Genomic DNA, 26,474 nt, shown 5'->3' with positions numbered 1-26,474 from the left:
AAGAATTAGGGAACTGTTGAATCTTAGACCTCAGAAATATTAGAACCCTGCACTAGCCCTTATAACACTCCTGCCAGTTCTCTCAAACATTCTTATTTGTTTATTCCTTCAACATTGACTGCCAATGATTCTTTGCCAGGATCTGGGCTAAATGAAGTCCTAGTCCCTGTCCTGAAGGAGCTAATGGCTATGGCATCTACAGGAGATCCCTAATACAGCTAAGGGCTTTAGGGAAGCTTCTTGGAGGAAGTGATGTCTGAATTAAGTCTTGAAGAACCCACTGACAGGTGAAAAGCGGTTTGTGATGCAAGATGGGGAACAGCATTTAAGGCACGGGGAATAGCATACACAAAGGGCCAAGCTAGCAGAGAGCAGATGGTGATTCAACGGACAACAAGTAGTTCAGTTTGGGTGGACACTGGAGTCAAGGTGGGATGGTGAGAGAGAAAGCTGGAGGGGTATGTGGGCCAAGTCCTGAAGCCTTTGTTATATTGAGGGTCTCAGGCTTTATCCTGAGGGCAACGGAAGTGACTAGAAAGAGTTTAGAATGGGAAGGAACTCAGAACCTTATGTGATAGCTTGCTTTCATGTTCTTCATGACACTGAAATAAAATGTGTTCCCCAGGAGCTCTGCTTTGGGGGCCTACAGAACACCTGCTCCTTTGGTTCTTAAAACCTCAGAAGTCTGAAGGGCGGTGATGGCTCACGTGTCCACAAGAAATGGCTCAGGCCCTGGACTCTTATTAAGGGGAGGAGGCCATTCCATTGTCATTAATGACTGGTCTATGCCCTGTTAGCTCAGGGGCCAGAGCCTGGTACAACAAAGGCCCAGGCCATAGACCAGAGCCCAGAAGAGTGCTGTCCTTCACTCTGTCCCAGAGACCCAGGAGGCTCTCATGTGTACAGCACTGACAAGGGTATGAATTGCTCCTTGCATACCTTCTCCATACCTCACAGGATCAAGACCACCCGGAGCGGATGGTCTACTCAGGGAGTGTTGACTGAGGACATTCTGTGGGCCCAGTACTGTGACAAGCCCTTTAGGAGAGAAGATGCAGCTCTGTCCGTCTTGGGGACTCACCACGAGGGATGAAAAGTAGGTTTGACCCACAAAACCCCTAGGGAGCAGTCAGAGAATTCAAAAGCAAATGCCAAGCTGTGGGTTAAGAGCCATTAGAGTTGCAGAGAGCTTATAAAAAAGAAATAGCCTTGGAAGCCTTTATGGAGGAAATGGGGGTTGAATTTGACCTTGATGGATCATGGCAATATTTGAAGGGTCTCAATGAGGTAGAGAAAGTGTTCCATAATGGCAACTTATATTTAAAGACAATACTACTTGCGGCTCCAAGGGCTTTGGACAAGTAGATCATTCATTTCACCAGCCCTACCCAGCCATAGTCATTCCACAAACATACACTTAATATCTTTAGTGTGCCAGACCTTGCTCTGAGCACGAGGAACAAAGTAATGAGTCAGTCAAAGTTCCTGTCCTTGGGGAGCTCTCAGGCTGTTGGGGAAGACTGATAACTTAAAGAGACAGTTTCAATATAGTGCCGAAAGTGCTTTGTTCATTCACAGATTGAAAGATGGTTATGCCAACCTTATATACGGTGTTGCAATAGTGCAGTGTAACTTTGCCACCCCTCAGTCAAGGGATGGAATGTATTTTCCCATCCTTTGTTTCTATGCTAACTTTGTGATTTGCTTTGAAAAACAGCAAGTGGCAGAAGTGACACTGTGCCACTTTTGAGTCTAGGCTTTAAGAGACTTTGCAGCTTCCTCTCTCAACTTCTTGGAATGCAGTGTCACTATGCAAGGAGCCTGGGCGAGCCCACTGGAAGATGAGACCGTGCAGAAGCTACATGAACTCTCCACTGAGGCCCTCGAGACCAAACAGCTCCCAGTTGAGTGAAACTACATGAGTGACCCCAAGTGAGATCACAGAAGAACCACCAGCTAAGCCCAAAGTGCCACTCCACAGAATCATGAGCAAATAAATGGCTATTGTCTTAAGCCATATGTTTGGGGTAGTTTGTTACATAGCAAGAGATTACTGATGCAGTTCTTTTCGCGTATTTTGTTACAGTTGTGACCGTGTGTACATGTCTTCTCCATTTGCCTGAGAACTCCTCTATAGAGGAAAGAAACTGTGCTAAATATCTTCTGTTTGCCACCCCAGATCCACTTTCTGCCCTTCTCCACCTTGCTCTGTACCTTGAGAGGGTTACACAAAGAGGCTACCTTGCGCTCTGGAATCCGCTAGGGTCTGGCCAACTGGAGTCCCAGGAGAGTACATATTCTCCTAGCTTCCCTCCTGAAGGCTCACCACGGGGTGCATCTCTGGACCATGGGATAGGATTCCTGTCAGATAGCCCTCACAACAGCTCTCTTTGTCCAGATTCTAGTAATTGCTCCCTCCCCTGCTCCTTTAGGCCTAAGGGTAGTAACCAGTGCTCTAACATGACTTGCCCTAGAGTATTTCCCTATTCCTTGTCCCTATATTAAATAGTCCCTTTATTAAACTCTTCTCAAATTACCCAGTTTGAGAATGCCACCTATTTCCTTCTGACATCCTGAATGATAGCTTCTTATTCCTTATTCTATCCTCAGCAGCCACCTAGCTCACAGTATATGCTCAATAAAAGCCATTTGGTAGAGGAATAAAGATTCCAAGAAATTTGCTGTTAAAGTTACACTTTGATCAGAAAGACTGGGGTCTGGATCCTGACCCTGTAGTTTTCTAGCTATATGGCCTTAGGCAAATTTCTTCACTTCTCCAGAAGAGTTTCGGTTTCCCTATGTGTTAAAGTTGGATAACAAATACCAACACTTCAGGACTGTTGCTCAGATTATAGATAATGTTTGTAAAATGTTTGGTTCACAGTAAATGATAAATATGACTTTGGTGAGAAGGTAGGAAGGATTTCACAGCCATTTTCTCGTTTCATTCTCGTTACATCATTATGAAGATCCGTATCCATCTATCTATCTATCTATCCATCTATCTATCTATTTTAGCAAACTAGGACCAGGAAAGGAAAACAACCTGTGGAAGGCCACACACTGAGCTGGAAGTAGTCAGAATTTGAATGCAGGTTTCTGACTCTTGGTTCAGCATTCTTTTTTGCCACACCAGGTGAGGGGTGAGGAAGAGGCATGGCCTCGACACGCCTCTCCAATAAGCCAATGGGGAAAGAAAAATAAAGTGTCACCTCCTAGGAGAAGCCAGCAGGGGCCACCTGCCCCACCCTCTCCTTCAACAGAACTTTTTGAATTTTCCCAAGAAAAGGTCTTAGCCTGGCTGCCTACCTCATTGCCCTGCAGGAAACTTGAGAATGAAATCATCCTCCTGGAGACAGGATGAGGAAAAGTCATATTTGTCTGGGAAGCCCCAGCACATGAAAGCAGTACATTTAGTTGGGCAGCTCAAGGCACTGGAGTCTTCTCTCTCATCTATGCCCTGTTGAGCACCCCTTTCCCTTGCCCCAGGCTTCCTTCTCCAACAAAGCTTCCAGAACACTCCAGTCCTCAGTGACTAAGCCCTTCTCTGAGCTAACTCAGTGTCTGCCACATAGTAGGTGCTCTTTAAACCTTTTGGAACCAAAGAATGAATGTGTCCGTCCGCATAAATAGTCGTTCCACAAACACCAATGGCCACCCTGTGCCTCCCCGTTTGTTGGGGTGGGGGATCCAGAGACAAATCAGACAATGCCCACCCCTCACATGATCCTCATCTTAGCATTCGCCATCTCCAGTGTGTTTGCTAATAGTTTCATTGAATACTGTCAGAACTCAAAGGGCTCTCAGAGACCTATTCCTTTCAACTGTCTCATTCTACAACTGGGGAAACCAAGGTGCAGAGAAACCACATTCTGGTACAGAGAAGGGCAGTGATTAGGAGTGAGGGCCTCGGGGCTCAGACGCTGGCCCTGCCCGTGACTTGCTGCCGTCTGGCTGGGCCGTGTCCTCCCCGTCTGCAACAGGGGGCAGGAATCCTGCAACAGGGAGCGGGAGTCACCGCACGGCCCGCGGGAGGGCAGTTCTAGTGCGGAGAGAGGGATCTCGGACGAGGCCTTTCTCCTGCGAGGAGGGAGCTTCCTTTGTGAAACCTTCATTTTCAAAACCTCCAGCCCAGGGTCCCCAAACCCCGCCTTCTCTCCCGGCTGCCGTGTGTTACCATGGAGACCGTAAGCCCCTCGCAGCTCCCTGCTGTTCGGAACCCCTCCCCCTCTTCCTTCTCTGCCAGCTCTTTCTCCCGCGGCTGCAGATCTCCCCCAGGGCCGATAAGCTCCCGAACTTCCCCAGGACGGGAATTATTATCCCCGTTTGAAATCGGGGAAAACGGAGACCCAGAGAAGGGGAGGGACCTGCCCCGGCTGCCCGCAGCCGGTTAGTGGCAGAATCCCAAACGCAGATTTCCTGCGCGAGGCGCCCCTCGCCCTCACCACAACCACCCTTGTGTGGCGGCGCGCTGCTCCCCGGGAGGCTTATTGTTCCTTTTTTTCTTCTTTCCGCATTTTTGGTAGTTTAACTTTTGTTCTAAGAAATTCAGAACAGGTTCTGACTAAACCCGGAGGGACTTGAAGTTCTGTCTTTACATTAGTGACTTCAAATCGATTCTTGGATTAAGTTGTTTAAGCCCTTTGTGAACTGAAATAGTGCTGCATGATAAAACCTGCCAAAAACCTATTGCAGAACGTACCCGCCCTGATTATGCTGATGCAACAAAGATAATCACATCTTAGGGCATTGCAATTTTCCAGAATGCATTAAGAAAAATAGTATAGGGCCATGCAGAATTTACACAACAAATCTCTGAGAATTTGGATACATTATGTATGCCAAGTAGTTAGAAGTGTTCCTATATCTATAAAAGACAAGGGTATGGAAAATAGAATTTATCCTGCAAAGCTGGATTCCAGTCCCAACCTGCTCCTTTGGCTCTTCCGCACATTACGCAACCTGAAAGTGGAATACCAACCCCTTCTGTGTGATGGCTGTGCAGATGTGAAAGTACTTTGGAAGTTATGATAAGCTCAACAGATGTTATTTATTGTTATTAAATGAAGGCTGGAGAAGGATCTCCTAATTTTTTCCCCAAGGGCCTTCCATTGTCAGATTGTTAGATTCTGAAGTTTTCTATGATTAACGTGTAATGCTAAAGGTCCAGATTCTAGAATCCTAAACCTGATTCTAATCCCAGAACCCTGTGAGTCTGACATTCTCTGATTCCATGCAAGTGTGAAGGCAAGGTCTGAAGGCCAGACAGGGTGAAGACCCAGGTCAGCATTCTAGGCCCCCAGGGAGGAGCAGCTGTCCCTGCTATCTGTCTGGGCTCACCCATGGAACCATAGCCGAATTCCCATCAGACCTGTCTTCAGCTCCTACCCTTCCTCCAACCAGCTTTCCTTAGGGCCTCATCACCTGTGTTATCCATATTCATCACACATAGTCTCCCATTAGGTCCAATTAAATCACTTTGCCAACACTGCAGGAATCAAAACCTCCCTCAATTATTAGGCCCAACAGAGGAGGCCCCCATTTAGGATGACTCCACCTGTCACCCCCTCTTACCCCATACTCCAAGCACCATCCTCCTATTCCCCCACACCCATTAGCATAGTAGTTTACAGGAGCATTCCTTTCTGCAGGTTCTGGTACATGGTGTTCCTCCCTGATGGCCTCACAGGCAGCTGCTGACTCACCCCAGGTCACAAATGCAGCAGGTATCCATGTATTCAGATGGCGCTGCTTCATTAGCTGCAGCAGCATGGGCACATGTAAGCTTGTATGTGTGGACACCACCAGGACACCAGCCCTGGGGGGCAGGCTTGAGACCTGGCTCCCGGGCCCCTACAGTTAATAGAGTTACATTGAGCTAACACCTTCCTCTCTGTATTCTGGCCCTGTGGGCCTCACAGGGTGTTCTGAAGCTTCTGAACCAATGTATCAACAGTAAATTGTTCGGAACCGACGTGTTGTGATGTAAGGTGATATCTGAATACAATATACCGTAGGACACTCATGGTCAGCCCCATACCAGCACCACCGCCTAGCTGTGCGACCTCAGGCCCTGGTCATTTTACTTTTCTGAAACTGTTTCTGCGTGTGTGCACGCGTGTGTGTGTGGTTTTTTGAGTGCTTAGTTTATGCTGGGCACTGTCTTTGGCATGCTACATGGTTTACTCTATACCAGTCAGGATTCTCAGTTGCAAACAATTGAAACCATCTCTGGCAAAACTAAGCAAAAAGGAGCTTTACTGGAAGGCTGCTGGATGGCTCACTGAAATGATGAAGAGACTAGAGTGCCAGACAGAAATCAGGGGTAGCTGGGCATAGCCAAAGTCCTCCGCAGGAACTGTCTGCTTAGGACAGACTCCACTTCATGCTACACGGCCACGTGCTGCTCACCACTGCCCTGCTGGGCTCTTGTCCCCACTGCAGCCTCCTGACGTAATCTCTGTCCTCACCTCTCTGCCTAACTCCCACTGGACTCAAGGCCCAGGTGGGGGCATGGACCCAGCCCAGCCCAGCCCCACATGGGTCAGGGGAAGAGCTGCTGCCCCCTCAGCTTCCACATAGCCTGGAATTCCTCCAAATAGGCAAAGTGTCTGGATGCTAGGCAGCCATCCATGGTCAATGTCCACCAAAGCCTTCAGCAATCTTGAGTCAGGGAATGTTACCTTTTACAGATGGAGAGACTGTGTCTCTGAAGGGTTTACTTACTGGTCAGCCGGTGGGTAAGTGGGTACACTAACATTGACCTCACAGGAATGGAAGGAACAAATGGATGTAGGTAGTCAGTAAATATTAATTCCCTTCGCCCCCTGAGTAATAGCTCTTGCTGGGAATGTTTGCTCAGCCATGGGGAAGGCTTTCAAAGACTTGTTCACATTCTCTGTGACTCTGGAGCTGGCCCCTAACTTCCTGGCAATACCCACAACTGTAGTTTATACCGAGGGACTGACTCCTGTGCAGACAGATCATTGTCACCATCATCATCACATTGCCTTTGGTTCATTGGAGTCTCGCAAAACCTGTGAGTTAGATATTACTACAGTTTACCAAATGAGAACACAGGGCCTCAGAGAGGGTAAGTGACTGTTTCAAGCTCACAAAGCAAGTCAGAGCCCAAATTATATCCAGGTCTCCTGTTTCCAGGGTCTGGTCTTCACATGGCCTCTATCTCAAAGGAGCAGACTGAAAGCAGGACATTCAGGATTCAACATAGGCACAGAATGCCATGGCTGGAAGAGGCCTCCGAGTTTTTGCATTCTTTCTCCCTTTTACAGAAGGGAAAGCTGAGGCCTAGAGAGAGGGGGTGCCCTGCCCACCTTCACACAGCACTGTCTATGAAGCCTCTGTACAAGAGCCAGGTTTTGAATACAGCTCTCTTGCCTCCCAGTTTAGTGAGAATTGCCCACATGGCTATGGAGCTCGTTTTAAACTTGATGTAACTAAGATGGACAGAGGGATGTAAATGGCCCACTTAGCTGTTGGGATGAGGGCCTGGCTTAGGTGTGGGCCCAGAAGGAAGGACACAGTAGCAGGATGGCTGAGAAGTAGGAGGCTTTGAACCTCCAGAAAATCCTGTTCTCTCATAATCAGGAAATGTCTCCAAACGTTAAGAGCCAATTATCTCATCCTGGTTGGAACGGATTGATACAGACTTAAATTTGTGGGTTATTAGAATGGTTGGGAGGAGGGATCTGTAGGCAATTAGATTAGACCCGGACAGATCAAACTCGTGTGGCCCAAAGAACTGGACAGTCTGTGATCCTTAGTACCTTCACCTGAGGCCCACACCCAGACACTGGGGAATTTCCATGTGCTTTGGCCCTTGAGGCAGCCTTCCTACCACACAGATACCCCCTTCTACCCTCCTGACTCCTTCCAAAGTCAGCTCAGATAGCATTCCTCTAGGATAATTTTTTGATTTTTATGCTGGGTTGGGACCTACCCTAGTCTCCCATAGCCCCTACACCTTTCCTATGTATGTCATATCAGTGACCACACTGGGTTGTCATTGCCTATGCACCTGTCTCCTCCATTATAGACTGTTAACTCCAGCGTATGGAAAAGTCTGCTGCAGAGAGGCCTCAGCAAAGGTTAGCTCACTGAGTGAGGGGATGAAAAAGAGGAGGAGAGAACACCCAGGAACTCAGTCCTTACCCCATTTCCTCCTCTATTCCCACTGTAAACTCCAGGCTGAGGGACATCAGTCTCTGTCCCATCCTAATTCCTGGATTTAGCCTCCGGATCCAGTTTCTTTGATAATGAAGCCTCAACTCTCTCCCAACTAACTCTGACCTGGCTTCCCCTGCTCCTGAGCAATGACAAGGATCCTGAGTTGCCTTCAGTCTAATGGCCTCAGAAAGTGATATCCAGTCCTGAGAGCCCCACCTGCAGGTAGCTTTCTGGCCAGCAGCTTAGCCAGGCTACCTAAGAAGACAGGACCGAAGAAAGGACATACGGGAGCCACAGGCTGGCGTGCCCTCTGAGAAGGCCCAGACACGGGCACTGAGGGCACAGAAGTGAACAAGGTAGTCTACTGGGGTCTTGAATGTGCAAGGTATTTGAGACATATCTCAAAAGAAAGTGGACAAATGCAGAAAGGAAAAGGCATCACAGTGTGAAGGTGACAGAAACCCATGAGCCAGCCAGGTGTCCATAAATGAGAAGCTCTAGCAGCCATCTGGGTCTTTACTGGGCCTTTACAGGGCACTAAACTAGGGGATATGGGAGTCAGAGTCTGAATCAGAGGCCCAACACTGAGGTAAAACTAAGCAAGGAGGATGCCAGGACATGTAGAAGGAGGTGTTTTAGGGACCGGTTCCATCAACATTCCAGAACATACTAATATTCTAACACACTCATTTTCCAGCACACCACATTCTGTCACCTTGCCATTTCATTATGGGTGACGTTCCACCCCTGCAACATTCCCCTCTCTGCCATTCCAGTGTTCTGCCCCACCAACAGTCCTCCTTACCACCACTCCAACATTCTCAAATACCAGCACTACAATGGGAACTTCCAACCTTCCAATTTTCTTCTACTAAAAGCATTTACTTGTTTCTTGGTTCACTTATACCAATGACTCTTAATATTTGGGAGAACACAAACTCTTTTAAGAAATTATTAAAATCCCTGGCTCCTTCTTGCCCAGAATATATATATATATATATATATATATATATATATATATATATACACATAAATTTTGCATGTCATTTCAGATTTTCAGTGACCCTCAGCAGGGTCCATGAACTCTAAGGTAAGAACTTTAATTTTACCCTGCCTTAATCCAGAAAGACATTTAAAATAAAACAAGATCTAAGTTTAAGATGGGATAAGATTGAAAAAAAAAACATGGTAGGGACAAAGTGAAGCCTGGAATGATGCAAAAAGTGCAGAACATAGTGACCTACACAGCTAAATTTGTATCCCACATATTTAGCTCCAAGACTTCCAGCAGCCAAGGCAAGAAGAGAAACCTGTTCACTCACACAGTTCACAGTGTTCATGAGATAAAAACAAACCACTAACTCTTTAGGGGACATACAACTATTCTTGGTATGAAGACCAGACAAGAATTTCTCCTGAGATCCTCATAAAGAATGATGCAATGGACCATGGCCTCAACAGGGCTCCCTCACAATAGACCCAGAGATGTGTTCTGTAGTATAATGACCAATTTGTGTCAGTTGGCCTGACAATTTTCTCATTTTTTTAAGTTTTTTTTTATTTTAGGGCACCTGGATGGCTCAGCCCCACAGTCGTGTTCCCTGATCAGTGGGGAGTCTGCTTCTCCCTCTCCCTCTGTCCCTCTCCCTGCTTGTGCTCTCTTGTACTCTCTCTCTCAAATAAATAAATCTTATAAAAAATTTTTTAAAACTCAAAACTGATTTATTTTATTTTAAAAAATATTTTATTTATTTCTTTATTTGACGTGGGGGGCAGGCAGAGGGAGAGGGAGAAGCAGGCTCCTCACTGAGCAGTGAGCCCGATGTGGGGCTCGATCCCAGGACCCTGGGATCATGACCTGAGCCGAAGGCAGATGTTTAACCAACTGAGCCACCCAGGTGCCTCAAGATTTATTTACTTTAGAAAGTGAGACAGAGACGGGGGGGCGGGGGGAGAGGGAGAGAGAATCTCAAGCAGACTCCCTGCTGAACGCAGAGCCCGAAATGCGGCTTGATCCCAGAACCCTGTGATCATGACCTGAGCCAAAATCAAAAGTCGGATGTTCAACCAACTGAGCCACCCAGGCTCCCCAACACTTTCTCAGTTTTAACACTTGTGTCCCATGAGTCCCTTTGGTCCCAAATTGAGATGGTTGACCACCCCGTTTGTGAGTTATAGTTCAGTCAAATCTTACCTCGGGTAAGATTCTAAGGTATCATGTATAATGAAAATATCCTTGGAAATCCTTTCAATCATTCAACAAGTAAAGTACAGAACCATCTCTCAATAGCACAGCCAATTTTTCCTCTAGTAATAGAACAGACTGCTGTTTCTTTGGTGGTATATCTGAAGAGACTGGCTTGCCTTAAACCCTAGAATCATACTCAGTGTGGCAAAATGCGCACACACTGAGGGTTTTATGAGGCAAGTAGGAACTGATACCAATGGAAGGAACAGCAGATTTACTTCTCCCATAACACACATATTCTGGGGAATATGCTGAGTGAGTGAAATAATATTTAATATATTATTGATCTTTCTCTTCCCATCTGTCTCTTTTTATTCACAGCAAGTAAAATTGAATTTCTGTTAAAAAAATATATAGTACCTATCTCATAGGGTTGTTGTGAGAATTAAGAGTTAATATTTATAAAGCGCTTGAAAGAACACCTGGTACAGAGTATTTGCTCTCATTGTTGTTAAATATGGATATGCTAGCACTCCACTGCCTGTCCTACAGCAATCCTGGGTATAAATTGATGGCAATCTGGGAAAGATATTCTGTGGCAGGGATGAGGTTTAGGACCCCAGCCCTCTGCAGTTCCAACTTCATGAAGGGATACTTTCTAAACTTCTAGAGTTGCTGAGGGACTGCCTGCCTTTAGACAGTTCTCCCCAAGCTGGATCTGAGTCCGAGGTCTTAGGTGTGAGTGGCTGTGAAGACACCCTGGTGAGGGTTTTGCCCCTCTTAGTCCACTCCTTGACTTGGAAGATCCCCAAACACCAGCTAGAGAATAATAGCTCACCAAGCTCCCTCGGTGTCCAGACTACACACCCCTCCCATGCAGTCTGTGCTGCTCTTGGCGGGTAGCCCAGGCTAGCTGGGGGTCTGTTCAGAGGCCTGGCATGAGTACTGAGCTGTCTGCCACACAGACCCATGAACCACCAAACGTGAAAACACTACACTGTGAAGTGCTGTGCAGGTGTGAGAGACCAGGATTAGTATACGGTGGTGCTGAGTTCAGAGTCCAGAGAGATGCTGAGACTGGAGTTTGGGCAGTGACCACAGGATGAAAGGAGAGAGCAAACAGGCAATTATTTCAGAAGGCCTGGAGTGAGACACACTTGATACTTAATTATGCCAAGGCCAGCAATCGGTAAGAAATCCCAAGCAGCTGGGTTCCTGAATCCTTCTCCAGGCAAAGCGCACATTTCCCTGAGAATCTCAGAAAGGAAAGTAATAAGAATTACTTGATTAGTTTACCAAATACTCATCAGATGCCTACTCTGGTCTATGTATTGGGCATAATGGTCATGATGTCTGACCTAATTCCTAAGGTGGGATCTCCTTGAAACTTCCTTGACTGTTAGCCACATCCCAGCTCCACCACTTACTGACTCTGAGATGAGCAAGTCACTTACCTCTTCTAAGCCTCAGTTTATGTTACCTGTTAAATGAAAATAATGCTAAATAATACCTACACCGTAGGATTGTCCTGATGATGAAATAAAACAGTAACAAACACATAACGGTGCTTAGCATATGTCTGACACTGTTTTAGTGTTTTTCATATGTAAACTTGTTTAATAAAAATAACCCCAGGAGGTAGGTACCATTCTTATCCCTGTTTTCCAGTTGATGAAAAGGAAGCACAGAGAGGTCAAGTAATTTGCCCCAGATCATACAGCTAATCAGTGGTGGAGCCAGGACTGAACCCAAGCAGTATGCTTCCTGACCACTCTACTAGCCTTCGTTTCTTTTTTTTAAATAAGCTCTATGCCCAGTGTGGGGCTTGAACTCATAACTCCAAGATCAAGAGTCACATGCTCTACTGACTGAGGCAGCCAAGGGCCCCTATCCTTCATATTTTCAATGACATGCTTAGCATAACTCCTTGCACACAGTAAGCACCCAGGTGATGTTAACTACAATTATTATGAGTATATTTTTAACAGCTTTATTGAGGTATATTTTACACATTATGATTATGTTTTGACTATAAGGAAACACTTTCTCACACTGAGCTGAAATCCGCACCAGATCATCCCCCTCTTCTGTGGGTTCCAGTTTATCCCCAGAATCTCCTGAAAGCCTGTGTTCTCCCTTGCCCCATTCCAGTCTTTTAGAGATTTTCAGCCACAGGCCAGACCTACAGAGGCTTGATCTGGCCTTTTTCCTGTTGGTGACTCAGCCATTGGTCCACAGGAATCGACAAGCCTCTGACAAGTCCCAGGACCACTGTAGGTCAGGGGATGCTGCCTCCCACCTCAGAGCACAGAACCTACATCAAGGAACCACATAACCGGTAGGGCCCAGTGAAATGAAAATGAAAATGCAGGTTCCTTGTTAAGAAACTATTAAGAATTTTAAGGCTGTAACAGCGGAGCATTAAACCAGGCGTGGGGCTCTATGAAAATGTGCAGGTGACGCATGCAGGAAGCCAGCCTGAGCAGCACCCTCTCTGGCTCTTCACCACCCACACCACCTTCAGTCCCTCCAGCCCCTCAGAAGATCTGAGAGGCTGAGCCTGGAAAGCTCCGGGCATACCTGAGAAACAGAGGAAGCATTTGGCTCCAGAAGAGTTAAAGTCCACTTGGACTCTGGAGTCCATCAATTAGCTCTAAGTCTACCTCGAAGCTCCCTGGCTATAAGAGTCAGTCTGCCCCCCCCCCCGGCTCCCTTTGTTGGAGGCAGCCCTATGGGTTTAGTGGATGGTAGTACAAATACCAGATTAGGATCTGGGGACCTATCATTGTGTTGCTGTGCAACTGGAGGAATTTCACGTCCTCTCCGGTCTCAGTTTTCCTGTCTATTAAAGCGAAATGGTTGAATTCAGTATCAAATTATTCTTTCATTGAGCACTGACCGGGCATGTTCACATCGTGATGATCCTATCATTAAACTGAGCACTTATTATTCTCAAGACACCATCATACCATAGTACATTCCTTGGTTTGATCCTCATGACAATCTAAAGAGATATTTTTCAGAACTCTAGAATTTAAACTTGACAGGGGTAGTGATGTTTTTTTTTTTTTTTTCTTCTTTCCCCTCATGATGTATCCCCAACTGCTAGAATGATGCCTGGCACATAGCAGGCGTTCAAAAGCCATTTGTGGAACAAATGAATGAGGCAACAGTCCAGAGAGGCAGTGATGTGATTTGTCCAGGGTCTCATAGTTAGAAAATACCACAGTCAGGATTCTAATCCACATCTGCCTGGCTCCAAAGTCTATGCTTATGCTTTTCCACCTGCCATATGGGTGAGTCTCGTTTTATACATGAGGAAAGAGGCTCACACAAATGGAGCTCCTCTCCATCATCTCTACTGCCTCTCTGATCTTGTGGTTCTAAGCGCCTGGGCACCCCCCCCCGCTGCAGTAATATCACTTTGAAAGCTAATGCAATTTGTCACCTCTGCCCAAGATTCTTCTCAGGCCTAAGAATATTCTCTCTTCACAAAAGCAGGGTCGCTGGCATAGGCAGCTCAGGTCCAAATCCTGCTCTGCTACATACTGTTGTGATGTCGGGCAATTTCTCAGTATCTCTGAGCCCCCAATTTCCTCATCTGTAAAATGGGTTCCATACTTCCTAGACATCCCTAGACGTCCCCTCCTCCAGGAGGTGCCCTGCACACAGCGGGCCCTTAATGAATGTCGCTGTAATTACTCCAGCCCAGAGCAGCTCCACAGTCAAACTTGCAGCCACTGATAACCACCGTCTGCTGGGGCCTCCTAGAACCTGATTGGAGGCCACTGGTTCAGGGAAAGTAGGGTCAGCTGCTATTCTTGGAGCTGATGGAATTCAGCCGGTTTCAAGTTCCCTCAGAAAGCCCTGGCCCAGGCAGCTCGGCTGGTTATGTGAGCAGTGAGATCTGACCTCAGCATGTTCTCCTGGGCTCTCTACATGGCCCAGACTGGAGAGAACCTTGGGGCACAGAGCATGCTGCACGGAGACCATGTCCTCCTGAAGCTGACCTCAGCCTTCTAACTCTTGTTCATCAGCATCTATTTGGCACCCAGAAGAGCCCTGGATGCTGTTTTGGGATCTCCCAGAGATCGCAGAGAGTTTTCAACCTCTGGATGACAGGCAGCCTTGGGAAGTGGCAAAAGGGGTCAGGAGACAAGCAGGACTCCAGTTTAATCCGAGCTGCACTCCTCTCTAGGTCTGTCTTTTTACATGTTACTTTGTCTATCTGCGTCTCAGTTTCTTTGCCTGACGGCTCCTCAGAGTGGTGCTGAGAGGATTACAGCATCTGGCACATAGTAGACGTGAGCTCCTAAGTGACAGAGAACCTGTCACATTCAACTCCTCCTCAGTGTTGGTTGAATGGGTCACAAATTATGGAGGACACTGAGTGGAAGTGCCTTATTGGGCTCCCATCTTTCACCACACTCACCCCTGACCCAATCCTCATGTAGAATCAGTTTCCTCTGCATCAGCCCTGACAGGTGGGCATCTCCTATTGGCTTGCATATCCTTGTGATAGGAAGCTCACCTCTTCCTAAGGCTTCCTTCCATCCATCGGGTCTAGTTCTGAGGTCTGTCTCCTTGCAGCTTCCATCCATCGGGTCTAGCTTTGCTCTCTGGAGCTGTACAGAACAAGCCTGGCTCTGCTTCCAGAAGATAGTCCTCCAGTGATTTATTACACAATTACAATGTGCCAGGCATTAAACTAGGCATCTCTCTTACTTTATCTCACTTAATCCTTCAACCTTCACATTAGTCCTGAAAAGTAAACATTATCTCTAATTCGGTGATTAGGAAAATGAGGCTCAGAGAGGTAGCATAACACATTTGTTCGTGGCAGAGAAATGATTTAAACCCAGATCCTTCTCCAAAATGTTTCCTTTTCAGTGTTCAATGGATCCCCTGGAAGATAGAATTTGTATCCCAGAATCCCTTCCCTTTCCTTTAGTAAAGATTTTTGACGCACCTTATCAGTACCAGATCTTGACTAGGCACTGGGAACAGAGATCAGACATAACCCGTACCCTTGAGGCACTTACAGCCTGTCCCAAACCCACTGAAAAAAACCAAGAAGTACAAGCATTGTCAGAGCACCACAGACCCTGGGGATCAAGGAGGGTTTCCTGGAGAAAGTGACCTTTGGGCTGAGCGTTGAAGGACTATTAGGAATTGGCTACGCTTGTGTCCAGGAGGGCAAGAAAGCAGATGTTTTGGTGGAACTGCTGTATAAAAAGCTGAAGCTGTGGAGCCCAGACTGCAGAGGGTCGTGGTGCCAAACGGAGCTACAACTACGAACCACGTGAGTGGATCATCTGCTTTAGTATGTGTAAAAATCTCCCGGGGTTAGCTTATTTAAAATCCAGATTTTTGGGATGCCTGGGTCGCTCATGCGGTTAGGCACCTGCCTCTTGATTTTGGCTCAGGTCGTGATCTCGGGGTCGTGGGATGGAGCCGTTTTGGGCTCCACACTCAGCAGGCGGCTGCTTGGGAGTCTGTCTCCCTCCCTCTGCCTCTCCCGCTGGTGCTCTCTCTAAAGTAAATAAATAAATCTTAAAAAAATAAAATAAAGGGGTGCCTGGGTGGTTCAGTCGGTTAAGCATCTGCCTTCGGCTCAGGTCATGATCCTGGGGTCCTGGGATCAAGCCCTGCATCAGGTTCCCTGCTCAGTGGGGAGTCGGCTTCTCCCTTTCTCCCTTTCCCTCCGTGTGCTTGCTCTCTAATAAGTTAATAACTAAATCCTTAAAAAAATAATAAAATAAAATAAAACTAAATTAAAAAAAAGACTGTCCTGAACACAGCCTGAAAAAATACTGACCCATCATGGGTCAGCTCCAGCTTAGACAGGAACTTTTCTCGATGAGCAGCTTCAAAAACAGTACACCCCTGTGGCTTACGCTGGTCCCTAGATCTGAAGATGAGCCTGAGCCTGATTTGTCTTGGGGTGGTTGGAGGCTGCTGAGGTGCCACAAGGCGCTGTTCGTCTCAGCAAGCAGCCAGCCTCATTCTGGGCACCGCGGAGAGAGATGAGGCCAACAAGTCCCTATTCTCTAGGAACTCACAGTCTTGTGGAGAGTGGAGGCCATCAACACACAGATGATGACAGTGTGATCAGTGCTGCAATGGATAAAACTCAGGGCAGAGAAAGTCTCTAACCAGCCTAGGTGATGAAGGGAATGCTTCCAGAGTGTTAAAAGATGAAGAGTATTCTACTTAAAAGGTAGAAGGGGCAGGGGCCCTCGCTCTCTGGCCCCAGTCAGAGGAGACAGTCAGGGGTGGGGATTGGAACTTGGAAGGGGGTGATAAAATAAATAAAAAATAAATAAATAAAAGGTAAAAGGGCGTTCCAGAGAGAGCAACCAGTATCATAAATACACGGCAGTTAAGAAACAGCCTGGGTGTTTTGTTGTCATTTTCCTTTTTTTTTCTTTTCTCTTTTTCTTTTTTTTCTTTTTTTTCTTTTTTGGCAGTGGTGCAGAGACTACATGCAGCTCCCAAGTTAGGAAGAAGGAGCTAAATATGGAGGCTGGGAACGTATCATGGGGGGTGGAGAGACTTATATGTTAGGCAAAGAATTTTGGCCTTTCCCCTTTAGACAGTGGGGAGGCCTGATTTATACACTGTAATACAATCACCATTCCTTAAGCCTGGGGAGGGGCACCAGCTGGGAATAGTTTCCACTCCAGGCCCAAGCAGGTGCAAGTCTTCTCAGTGACTCTCTCTCCACTGGGGCAGCAGACGAGGAGGCAGGAGGCGGGCCCCACCCCCACCCCTTCTCTAGGCCTGTTTCCAGCAGCTGTTTTATGCCCTGAATACCTCCAGAGAGCTTCACCATCAGCTCCCTGGATAGTAAAAGAATGGCGACAAAGGCAGACTGTCTTAAAAGCTAGACTCCCTCACAAGTTAACACCGACACGTGGAAAGAAAACAATTATCTAATTATAAAATATGGTCCCATAAAAATCTTTTAAAAGAAACATTAATCATTCTCTGATAAGAGCTCCTATTTAATTCTCCTAACAACCCTAGAAGACATTGTTATCCCCATGTGATAGGTGACAAAACCAAGACCCAGAGGTCAGATAAAAAGTGCAAGGTCACACAGCCAATAAAAGCCAAAACCCAGGTGAGAATTCAGATTAAGACCTTTAGACCTAAGAACTAGAAAAAGCCTGGTACCCCCCCATCCCACCAACCCTAATATAGAATTTAAAGCGAGAAATCTAAACTGTAAAATCCATGTCAGGAAGGCAAAAATGTTTTCACTTTTCCTCTCAAAGTGATTACTTGATGCTTTTTAAAAATACAAAATAATTTTATTATTTTATATTTTCTCATTCTTTGTTAGGTGCCCTAATCACTCATGCTTAGTATGCCTTTGACTAATCTAGAGTTGCCCACATCTGTAGGATCTGAAATCTAGGCATTTTCCCTCTGCCATGTTGCCTCTCAATTATTATTATTATTATTATTTTTTTTTTTTTTTAAGAGAGGAAGAGAGAAAGGTGGGGAAGCACAGAGGGAGAGAGAGAATTTTTTTTTTAAGATTTATTTATTTATTTTAGGGGTGCCTGGGTGGCTCAGTCAGTTAAGCATCTGTCTTTGGCTCAGGTCATGATTCTGGAGTCCTGGGATTGAGCTCCATGTCCTCCTTGGGCTCCCTGCTCAGCAGGGAGTCTGCTTCTCGCTCTCCCTCTGCTCCCCGCACCTTATGCTCCCGTGCTCTCTTTCAAATACATAAAATCTTTAAAAAAAATTTTTTAAAGATTTATTTTAGAAAGAGAGTGAGCACAGGGAGAGGCAGAGGGAGAGAGAGAATCTCAGGAACACTCCCCACTGCGCACAGAGCCCAAAGCAGGGCTTTATCTCATGACCCTGAGATCATGACCTAAGCCGAAATCGAGTCCGACACTTAACCAACTGAGCTACCCAGGCGCTCCTATCTCTCAAAATGTTTTCAAGCAATTTCATAAAACTTCAACAAATTAAAATGCAATTTATTTCTAAATTTAAAAAAAATTTACCAAACAGTTCAAAAAAGTTTTTTGTCCCCAACCCCATTCACAGGCTCCAAATGAATATGAATGTCACCCCCTGTCCACCCAAGTGCCCAGGCTGGAAATTTGGGTTCTTTTTTAACCCCAAGCTGACTCCACCATCCTCCCACCCCCACATTGCTCTCCCAACCATTTTCTACACAAGGGTGATCTAATTTCCTGCTCCAAACCCTTCAGTGACTCTGCATGACCCACAAGATAAAATCCAAATCACTAGGCCCTGCGGCCTTCCCCTCCCTCTCTGAGACTCTTGCTTCCCTTTCTCACAACACTGAGCACTGCACTGTGAAATTTTAGTGAGAACACTGAGAACACAAACCACTAGTCAATTATGAAACTTCTTCATTAGACTATCCAGCCCAAGCCTGGCACAGAGGAAAAACATCAGAAATAGTTGCTAATGAGCAGCTTGCTGTGACCAGAATCTGAAAACCTGCTTTTAAGCCTTGCCTCAAAGGTTGCACAAAAGTGAGAAACTCAAGCATGCTGGCTCTCATCAACCCATTCCTTCCCAGAGCAACCTGGGTATGAAACGGCCTTGGACCTTTCCAGACAGTAAATTATTACTCTTGACATTTTAATAACTTTTGTGAAATGTTACATTTTGAAACTGTTAATGCTTACTCCATTGTTCCCAGCCTCATCTCAATATATGATCCAAAGAAGGCGGCGCCTTGGGTCCCAGGCAGGAACTGGTCCATAAAAAAATAACCCAGCACATTTGCCACCAAAAATCAAATAAACTCCTCAAAATTACAAAACCAATGATTTAATTGGAAAGATGTGATTCTTTAAAAAGTAATTAAGCAAAAACACTACTGAGCCAAAGAATGCTAGTAGGTTGTAAAGGACAGTGAGGGGTAATTGTTTCTTCTGCCATGTTCCAAACTGCATTTCATGTGCACGCTGCTTTTATAAACAAAAGCTTCAAACCTTGCATTAAAAAAAAAATTCACTGTTTATATTTTTTAAAAACCGTAGTAAAACACATATAAAATTTACCATCTTAACTGTTTTTTTAAAGATTTTATTTATTTATTTGAGAGGAAGAGGGAGAAGCAGACTCCCTGCAGAGAGCCTGATGCAGGGCTTGATCCCAGGACCCCAAGGTCATGACCCGAGCCGAAGGCAGACGCTTAACCAATTGAGCCACCCAAGCGCCCCCCATCTTAATCATTTTTAAATGTATAGTAGTGTAAGAACTTTCACATTTTTGTTCAAGTAATTTCCAGAACTTTTTCATCTTGCAATATTCAAACTCTATACCCATTAAACAACTCTCCATTTTTCCCTTCCCCTAGCCTGTGGCAACCACCATTCTGCTCTGTGTTTAGACACCTCACGTAACTGAAATCACACAGTATGTCTTTTTGTGATGTCTACTTCACTGAGCATGTCTTTTAGGTTCATCCATGTCACAGCATGTGTCAGGTTTTCCCTCCTTTTAAGGCTGAGTGATATTCCATTGTATGTGTACACATTTTGTTTATCCATTCACCCACTGATAGACATTGGGTTGCTTCTGCCTTTTGGCAATTGGGAATGCTGCTATGAACATAGGTATACCCAGAGATGGAACTGCTGGATCCTACGGTCATTCTAGGTTTAATTTTTTGAGGGACTGTTGTATTGTTTTCCATAGTGTCTACACCATTTTACATTCCCACCAACAATGTATGAAGGTTCTAATTTCTCCACATCCTTGCCAATGCTAGATGTCTATACATATATATACACATATAACAGCCAGCCTGACAGGTGTGGGGTAATTATCTCACGCTTTTGATCTGCACTTCCCTAATTATTTGTGATGCTAAGCATCTTTTCATACGCTTGTTGGCCTACAGCGTTTATTTTTAAACAAAACAAAAGCTACTTCAAACAAAATAAACTCACTTTTTAAAACTTCTTGTCTGCTCCTGGGAAAGCCCCTCTCCTCTATCAACTTGAGAAGCTGGTAGGCTGTGCTTACAAACCTTCATCCACACCGCAAGCCTTCCTTCTGGGACAGCTGCAAAACTGGAAGTCCAGGAACAGTTAGGTGGTGACAGATCAGACCTGTTACTGCAGGAAAACGACAAGCTCGCCCCCTAGTGACAAGTTAGGAAGATAATAAAAAAAGCAAATGTTTACTTTAAAAGCACAACCACCATGCAGAACATAATCTCTACCCTACCCAGAATCTGGAGGGAAACTAATAACACAAACTATGAATCGATCAAAATAGTTTATTCACAGGGACAGTTAAAAAGGTTCAGTTCCAAGGGACAAAATGTGTCACAAAATCATTGCTTATGAACCCCTAGCTGAAGTTGCCTTGGGAGTAATCTGCTCCTTAAGCAAGGACAGCAGTGCCAGCGGAACGGACTTGGGATGCTAGCTGTCATCTGTGAATGCCTCCACTAAAGGAGGGCTTATATTTCATCATCTTTGGCAACCCTGACACATAACGACCTTTAATTTTGTTGCACGTCCCTCCCAATCTCTATGAATTTACTGATGATTTGACTCTAAAGGCAAAATGGAAACACACACCAATGATTACATAAGTCAGAGGGTGGCAGTCATGACTATTTGACTTGTTCTTAGCTCCTTAAGCCCTCTATTAAGTAAATCAAGATACTTTCTGATTTTCAAGCCTTCCCAACTAAAATAATAATAATGATAATAATAACATCTGATTCCTTCAGGCACTATGGCTGCTGATTTTTCCAACTTCCTGCTGTCTCCCCTCCGCAACCCCCACAATCTCTATGGCTCTCTAGTTTGCTGTTTTTCACTGAGCTAGAAGACTTAGAACAAAATCCCATATGCGCGTGCCTTCACAGAACACAACAGATAAAAAGAACACTGAAATAAACATTTTAGGCTACAACCCAGCAGGTGACACTCTGGGGAAATGGGTCTATGTAACCACAGCTACTGACATCAAGTCCCAAGTCTTCCTGCTCCAGCAGGTTGACCTTCAAGGGCTACGTAAGACATAGGAGGTGCCAGCCTCAAGCTGTTTGTTGCTTAGGAATATGGACCACACTACCCAAATGTCAAAGGCTGGACATTTTTCTGCTGTTCTTTGTGCAGCTGCCGGGCCCGATTTTTTAGTACCTCAGCTTTCTCCTCATCTTTATCTACACCATCTCCCAGCCTGTACATGCGGCTGGCATTGGCACAGGCCCAGATGTGGCCCAAGTCACAGGCTTTCATTGAATATTTACATGCCAGGCCCATGTCCTTGGGAAAACCAGGGCCACCCTGCAGGAACATGGCACTGAGATTGAAGCAGCTGGAGGCATAGCTGCCTTCGCAGGCCCTTGTGTAGTAGTCTCTAGCCTTCTCCAGGTCAGGCTGGCCGTCCTCATTGACCTGTCCATCATGTGCCAGGAGACCAACGTTGTGACATGCCTCCACAGACTTCTTTCCGGGCCTCTCACATGCCATCAGAAAGCAGCTGGAGGCAGCTTTTAGGTCCTGGGTCAGTCCACCTGGGAGGAGGGAAAGGGAAGAAAAAAATAAACCAAAGCCAGGGCAGAACCTGAATGTCTCAGGCCAAAGTTAGAGAATAATTCCTGAATAAAGTTCATATATTTTGAGCTAAGGCAGCATGAAAGGAAGGTGGCCTAGTATGATGCACAAACCTTCCAGCTTTTTTAGCCTTGGAATCTTTTGTTCAAATGATATCTTATGAGACAGGCCACCCCTAAAGGAGCTGAGAAGTGGGGATTATAATAATAGATACCTCATGCTGTTACAGCAAGAACATGTGCTCTTGTAAGCTCCTTGTTCAATGTTCATTAACTTAAATGTATAATGAATACATATTATTTGCCAACTACTGTGCTAGGTTCTGGACAATAAACAGACACTATCCCTAGCCTTGTGGATCTTACAGTCTAATGAAGCAGATATTTAACAACCATGCAACCTAATGTATGATTTTAAGTGTGACAACCATATGGAAGAAAAGTACAGGATGTTATGAGAATGTATCAGGACTCTGACCTAGACCTGGGGGTAAGGCCAAGAAAAGCCTCCCCAGAGAAGTTAACATTTGAGCTGTAATATAATGGAAAAAAAGAAGGAAAAAAATACATGGTGAGGGTTGTTCCAGGCAGCAGGAATAGGATACAAAGAGAAAAGGAGCTCATATGGCTAGAATCCAGAAATCACTAGGGAAAACAGGCTGTAGAGACAGGCAGGGGTCAGATCATGCAGGATTCTGTACTAATCCTAGGAGCAATGGGAAGCGGCTAACAGGTGATTTTGAACACAGGTGGTGACAGGGCTTAATTTTCTCTTTATAGTTTTTTTGTGGAAAATTTCAAATCCCCATGTACTACTGATGTGAAATGTTGGGGCTCAGGAGCAAATGGTCAAGAAAGAATTCTTAGGGGAGGGGGGTGGGGGAATGGGATAGGCTGATGATGGGTAGTAAGGAGGGCACGTATTGCATGGTGCACTGGGTGTTATACGCAACTAATGAGTCATTGAACTTTACATCAAAACCCAGGGATGTACTGTATGGTGACTAACATAATATAATAAAAAAACATTAAAAAAAAAAGAAAGAATTCTTGAAGCATCTTCAGAGCAAAAAGGGTGGTTTTATTAAAGCATGGGACAGGATTGGTGGGCAGAAAGAGCTGCACTGGGGTTGTGAGGAGTGACTGATTATACACTTTCAAGTTGGGAAGAGGTTAAGGATAGCATTAAGTTTCTAAGGAATTTGGAAGCAAGGTTTCCAAGAACTTAAGGGGCCAGCTGTTAATAAAAAAGTCACTGTCTAGTAAAACCTTAGTCATGAGACCCTTCAGATGTGTATCAGTGGGCCATATGCTTGGAGGATGACTGCTAACATATATTTTGGTGGGTGGGGTAGAGATAAAGGAAGTTTCCAAAGGGATTTTTACAGAATCCTGGAGGTCGGGCTAATGTCTAAGCTAAGGCTGCCTTTGGCCCTTAGCAAAGTATTAACATTGAGGCAGTTGAGTTCCTGGAGGAAGGTCTCTCTGCCTGTCTCAAGTACTTGTGAATGGGCTGTAAGTTATCATGAAGTTTCATTTTTTTCCTTTTCCTTTGTTTTCCATATCACTATCACCCATTCTCAAAAAAATACAAACATCCTATCCTTTAACATTTTTTTAAAGATATCACTCCAAATCCACCACCTAGAAATAACTATCATTATCATTAAGAGAACACCATTCCAGTTACTTTTGTAGTATGTGTTTGGATTACATGCTGCTGGCTGAATGGACAGCTGATAGAAGTACTTTGCAAAGCTGGACTGCATATGTAATTTATAAATAAAAAATTTAACTTTGGTTTTACTTGAATTTATCAGAAGAAAACCAAACTGAGTGGCACTGAAGAAACTACTTGACTTTCAAATGAATGTTTTTCACCAGAGAAATTTCCTAATGGGCCCCTGGAGTTACAAAGGGATTTTTAAAAAATACTATAAAGGTTACGGTCATTGTTTTTGTTTTTGAACTAAATTTTAGAAGTACTAACTCACAACTATAAAAGGTGAGGATACCGGTGTCTCATACTTCCTCCCATCTTTCCTCCCCCACCTTCTACTTTTTGTCATTTCTATTACTTCAACTAGAAAGACAGCACAGTCATTAACAGAAGCCTGGGCCCTGTAGCCAGAACACCTGGGCTCCAGCCCTGGCTCCACTCTGTGTGTTGGCTTTGTGACCTTAGGCCAGTTATTTAACTTCTACGAGCCTGTTTTCCTCATCTGTAAAATAAGGATAAAAGTATCTACATTTCATATGTTAGAAGCTTAAATGTGTTTTTACAAAGAACCCGACACATAATAAGTGCTCAGGAACATTATGGTGTTTTTATGCCCTAAAAGTTTACGTTATTTACATTCTATTCAGTAACCCTAATTAATTAGCCCAACAGTCATTCTAAGTGGATTCTGGTCATCACCAGTCTTTTCATTAGAACTTCTTGTTCCTGAGTTGTTGTTGTTTTTTTTAATTTAAGATTTTATTTATTTATTTGACAGAGAGAGAGAGCACGCGCGCGCCCAAAAGCAGGGGGAGCAGGGGGAGCAGGAGGGAGAAGCAGGCTCCCTGCTGAACAGGGAGCCCAAGGCAGGGCTGGGTCCCAGCACTCCGGGATCACGCCCTGAGCCAAAGGCAGACGCTTAACCGACTGAGCCACCAGGCGCCCCCAGATTACCTCCTTTGATTAACCTCTTTACTGGTTATCAAAAAGATTTCTCCAGGAAAGCTCAGAGATTCTATATCCCGAGTTCTTCGAGTTTGGAGAGTATATTCGTGCCACCTTTATATTTAAATAGGATATACTTAGGTCTTGCTTTTATAACCAGCCTGACAATCTACGCCTTTTACTGGAGTGTTCACTTACATTTAATGCAATTATTGATATAGCTGGATTTAAGTCTACAGTCTTATTTCTTTCCCATTTGTCCCAAATGCTTTTTGCTTTTTCTCCTTTCTTGCATTCTTTGGAATTGTGTATTTTTTTTTAAAGATCTTACTTTATTTAAGTAATCTCTACACCTAATGTGGGGCTCAAACCCACAATCCTGAGATCAAGAGTTGCACACTCCACCAACTGAGCCAGTCAGGCACCCCGAACTGTGTATTTCTAATAGTCCATGTCATTCTCATCATTGGCGTTTTAGTTATACTTCCTTTTTCAGTGACTTATCTAGTGAATATATAAAGTTAACTTACCACAATCTACCATGAATTAATATTATACCACTTCACATATAATGTAAGTACCTTACAATATACTTTCATTCACTTACCACGTTTCCATGCTTCGTATTAATTGCCATCATGTTTTATTACCACATATACTACTACTTTTTTTTTTTTAAGATTTTATTTATTTATTCGACAGGATAGAGACAGCCAGCGAGAGAGGGAACACAAACAGGGGGAGTGGGAGAGGAAGAAGCAGGCTCCCAGCGGAGGAGCCTGATGTGGGGCTCGATCCCATAACGCCGGGATCACGCCCTGAGCCGAAGGCAGACGCCCAACCGCTGTGCCACCCAGGCGCCCCCCACATATACTACTTCTTAATTTTACTTCTATATATAAGTCTCACGAACACTGCTATTATTTTTGCTTTTGACAGTCTTTTAGAGACAATAAGAAATGAGGAAAAAGTCTTAAAGTTACACACACATTCTAGTGTGCTTTATTCTTTTGTATGGATCCCAGTTTCCATCTGTTACCATTTTCCTTGGACCCAAACAACTTTAACATTTCTTGTAGTGTAGCTCTGCTAATGACTCACTCCCAAAGCTTTTGTCTACCTGAAAATGAATTTATTTCATCTTCACTTTTAAAGATATTTTTGCTAAAATAGAATTCAAGCTTGACAGTTTTTTCTTTCAGCCCTTAAAAGATGTTGTTCTTTTGTCTTCTGCTTATGTTGCTTCCTTTTTTTTTTAAAGATTTTATTTATTCATTTGACAGAGAGAGAGGCAGCCAGCGAAAGAGGGAACACAAGCAGGGGGAGTGGGAGAGGAAGAAGCAGGCTCCCAACGGAGGAGCCTGATGTGGGGCTCGATCCCAGAGCACCGGGATCACGCCCTGGGCCAAAGGCAGACACTTAATGACTGAGCCACCCAGGCGCCCCTGGCTTATGTTGCTTCTGATGAGAAGTCATGGGTTGTTCTCACAACTGTTCCCTTCAGTGTCTTTCTCAGATTGCTTTTATGATTTTCTCTTTATGTTTGGTTTTCACCAAATTGGTAATGATGTGACTAGGTGTAATTTTCATGGATTATCCTGCTTGAATTCACTAAGCTTCATGGATCTGTAGACTGATAGTTTTTTTTTAGATTTATTTTTTTATGCTTGGAGGAGTTAAGATGGCGGAGGAGTAGGAGACACCTTTTTCAGCCGGTCCCCCGAATCGAGCTGGATAGGTACCAGACCAGCCTAAACAACCACGGAACCAGCCTGAGACGCAGGAAGACGCATCTGGATCTCTACAAATGAACATCTCCAGCGCTGAGTATTGAGGTACGAAGCGGGGAGCCGGGA

General features: G+C 44.9%; 1 protein-coding gene across 1 annotated transcript in view; it reads right to left on the bottom strand.

Annotated features, from left to right (window-relative positions):
- Positions 1 to 20,644: 20,644 nt before the first annotated feature.
- Positions 20,645 to 26,474, bottom strand: part of LOC103670708 (cytochrome c oxidase assembly factor 7) — a 27,920-nt gene continuing 22,090 nt past the window's right edge. The window contains exon 3 of the mRNA XM_008699190.2: positions 20,645 to 21,914. Coding sequence (XP_008697412.2) covers positions 21,466 to 21,914 — 449 coding nt within the window. The 3' untranslated portion in view covers positions 20,645 to 21,465. The remainder of the gene's footprint in view (positions 21,915 to 26,474) is intronic.

Source organism: Ursus maritimus, unplaced genomic scaffold (assembly GCF_017311325.1).
Source record: "Ursus maritimus isolate PB19 unplaced genomic scaffold, ASM1731132v1 scaffold_12, whole genome shotgun sequence".
In the NCBI taxonomy this organism is placed as follows: Eukaryota; Metazoa; Chordata; class Mammalia; order Carnivora; family Ursidae; genus Ursus; species Ursus maritimus.
This window is presented reverse-complemented; position numbering and strand designations above follow the sequence as displayed.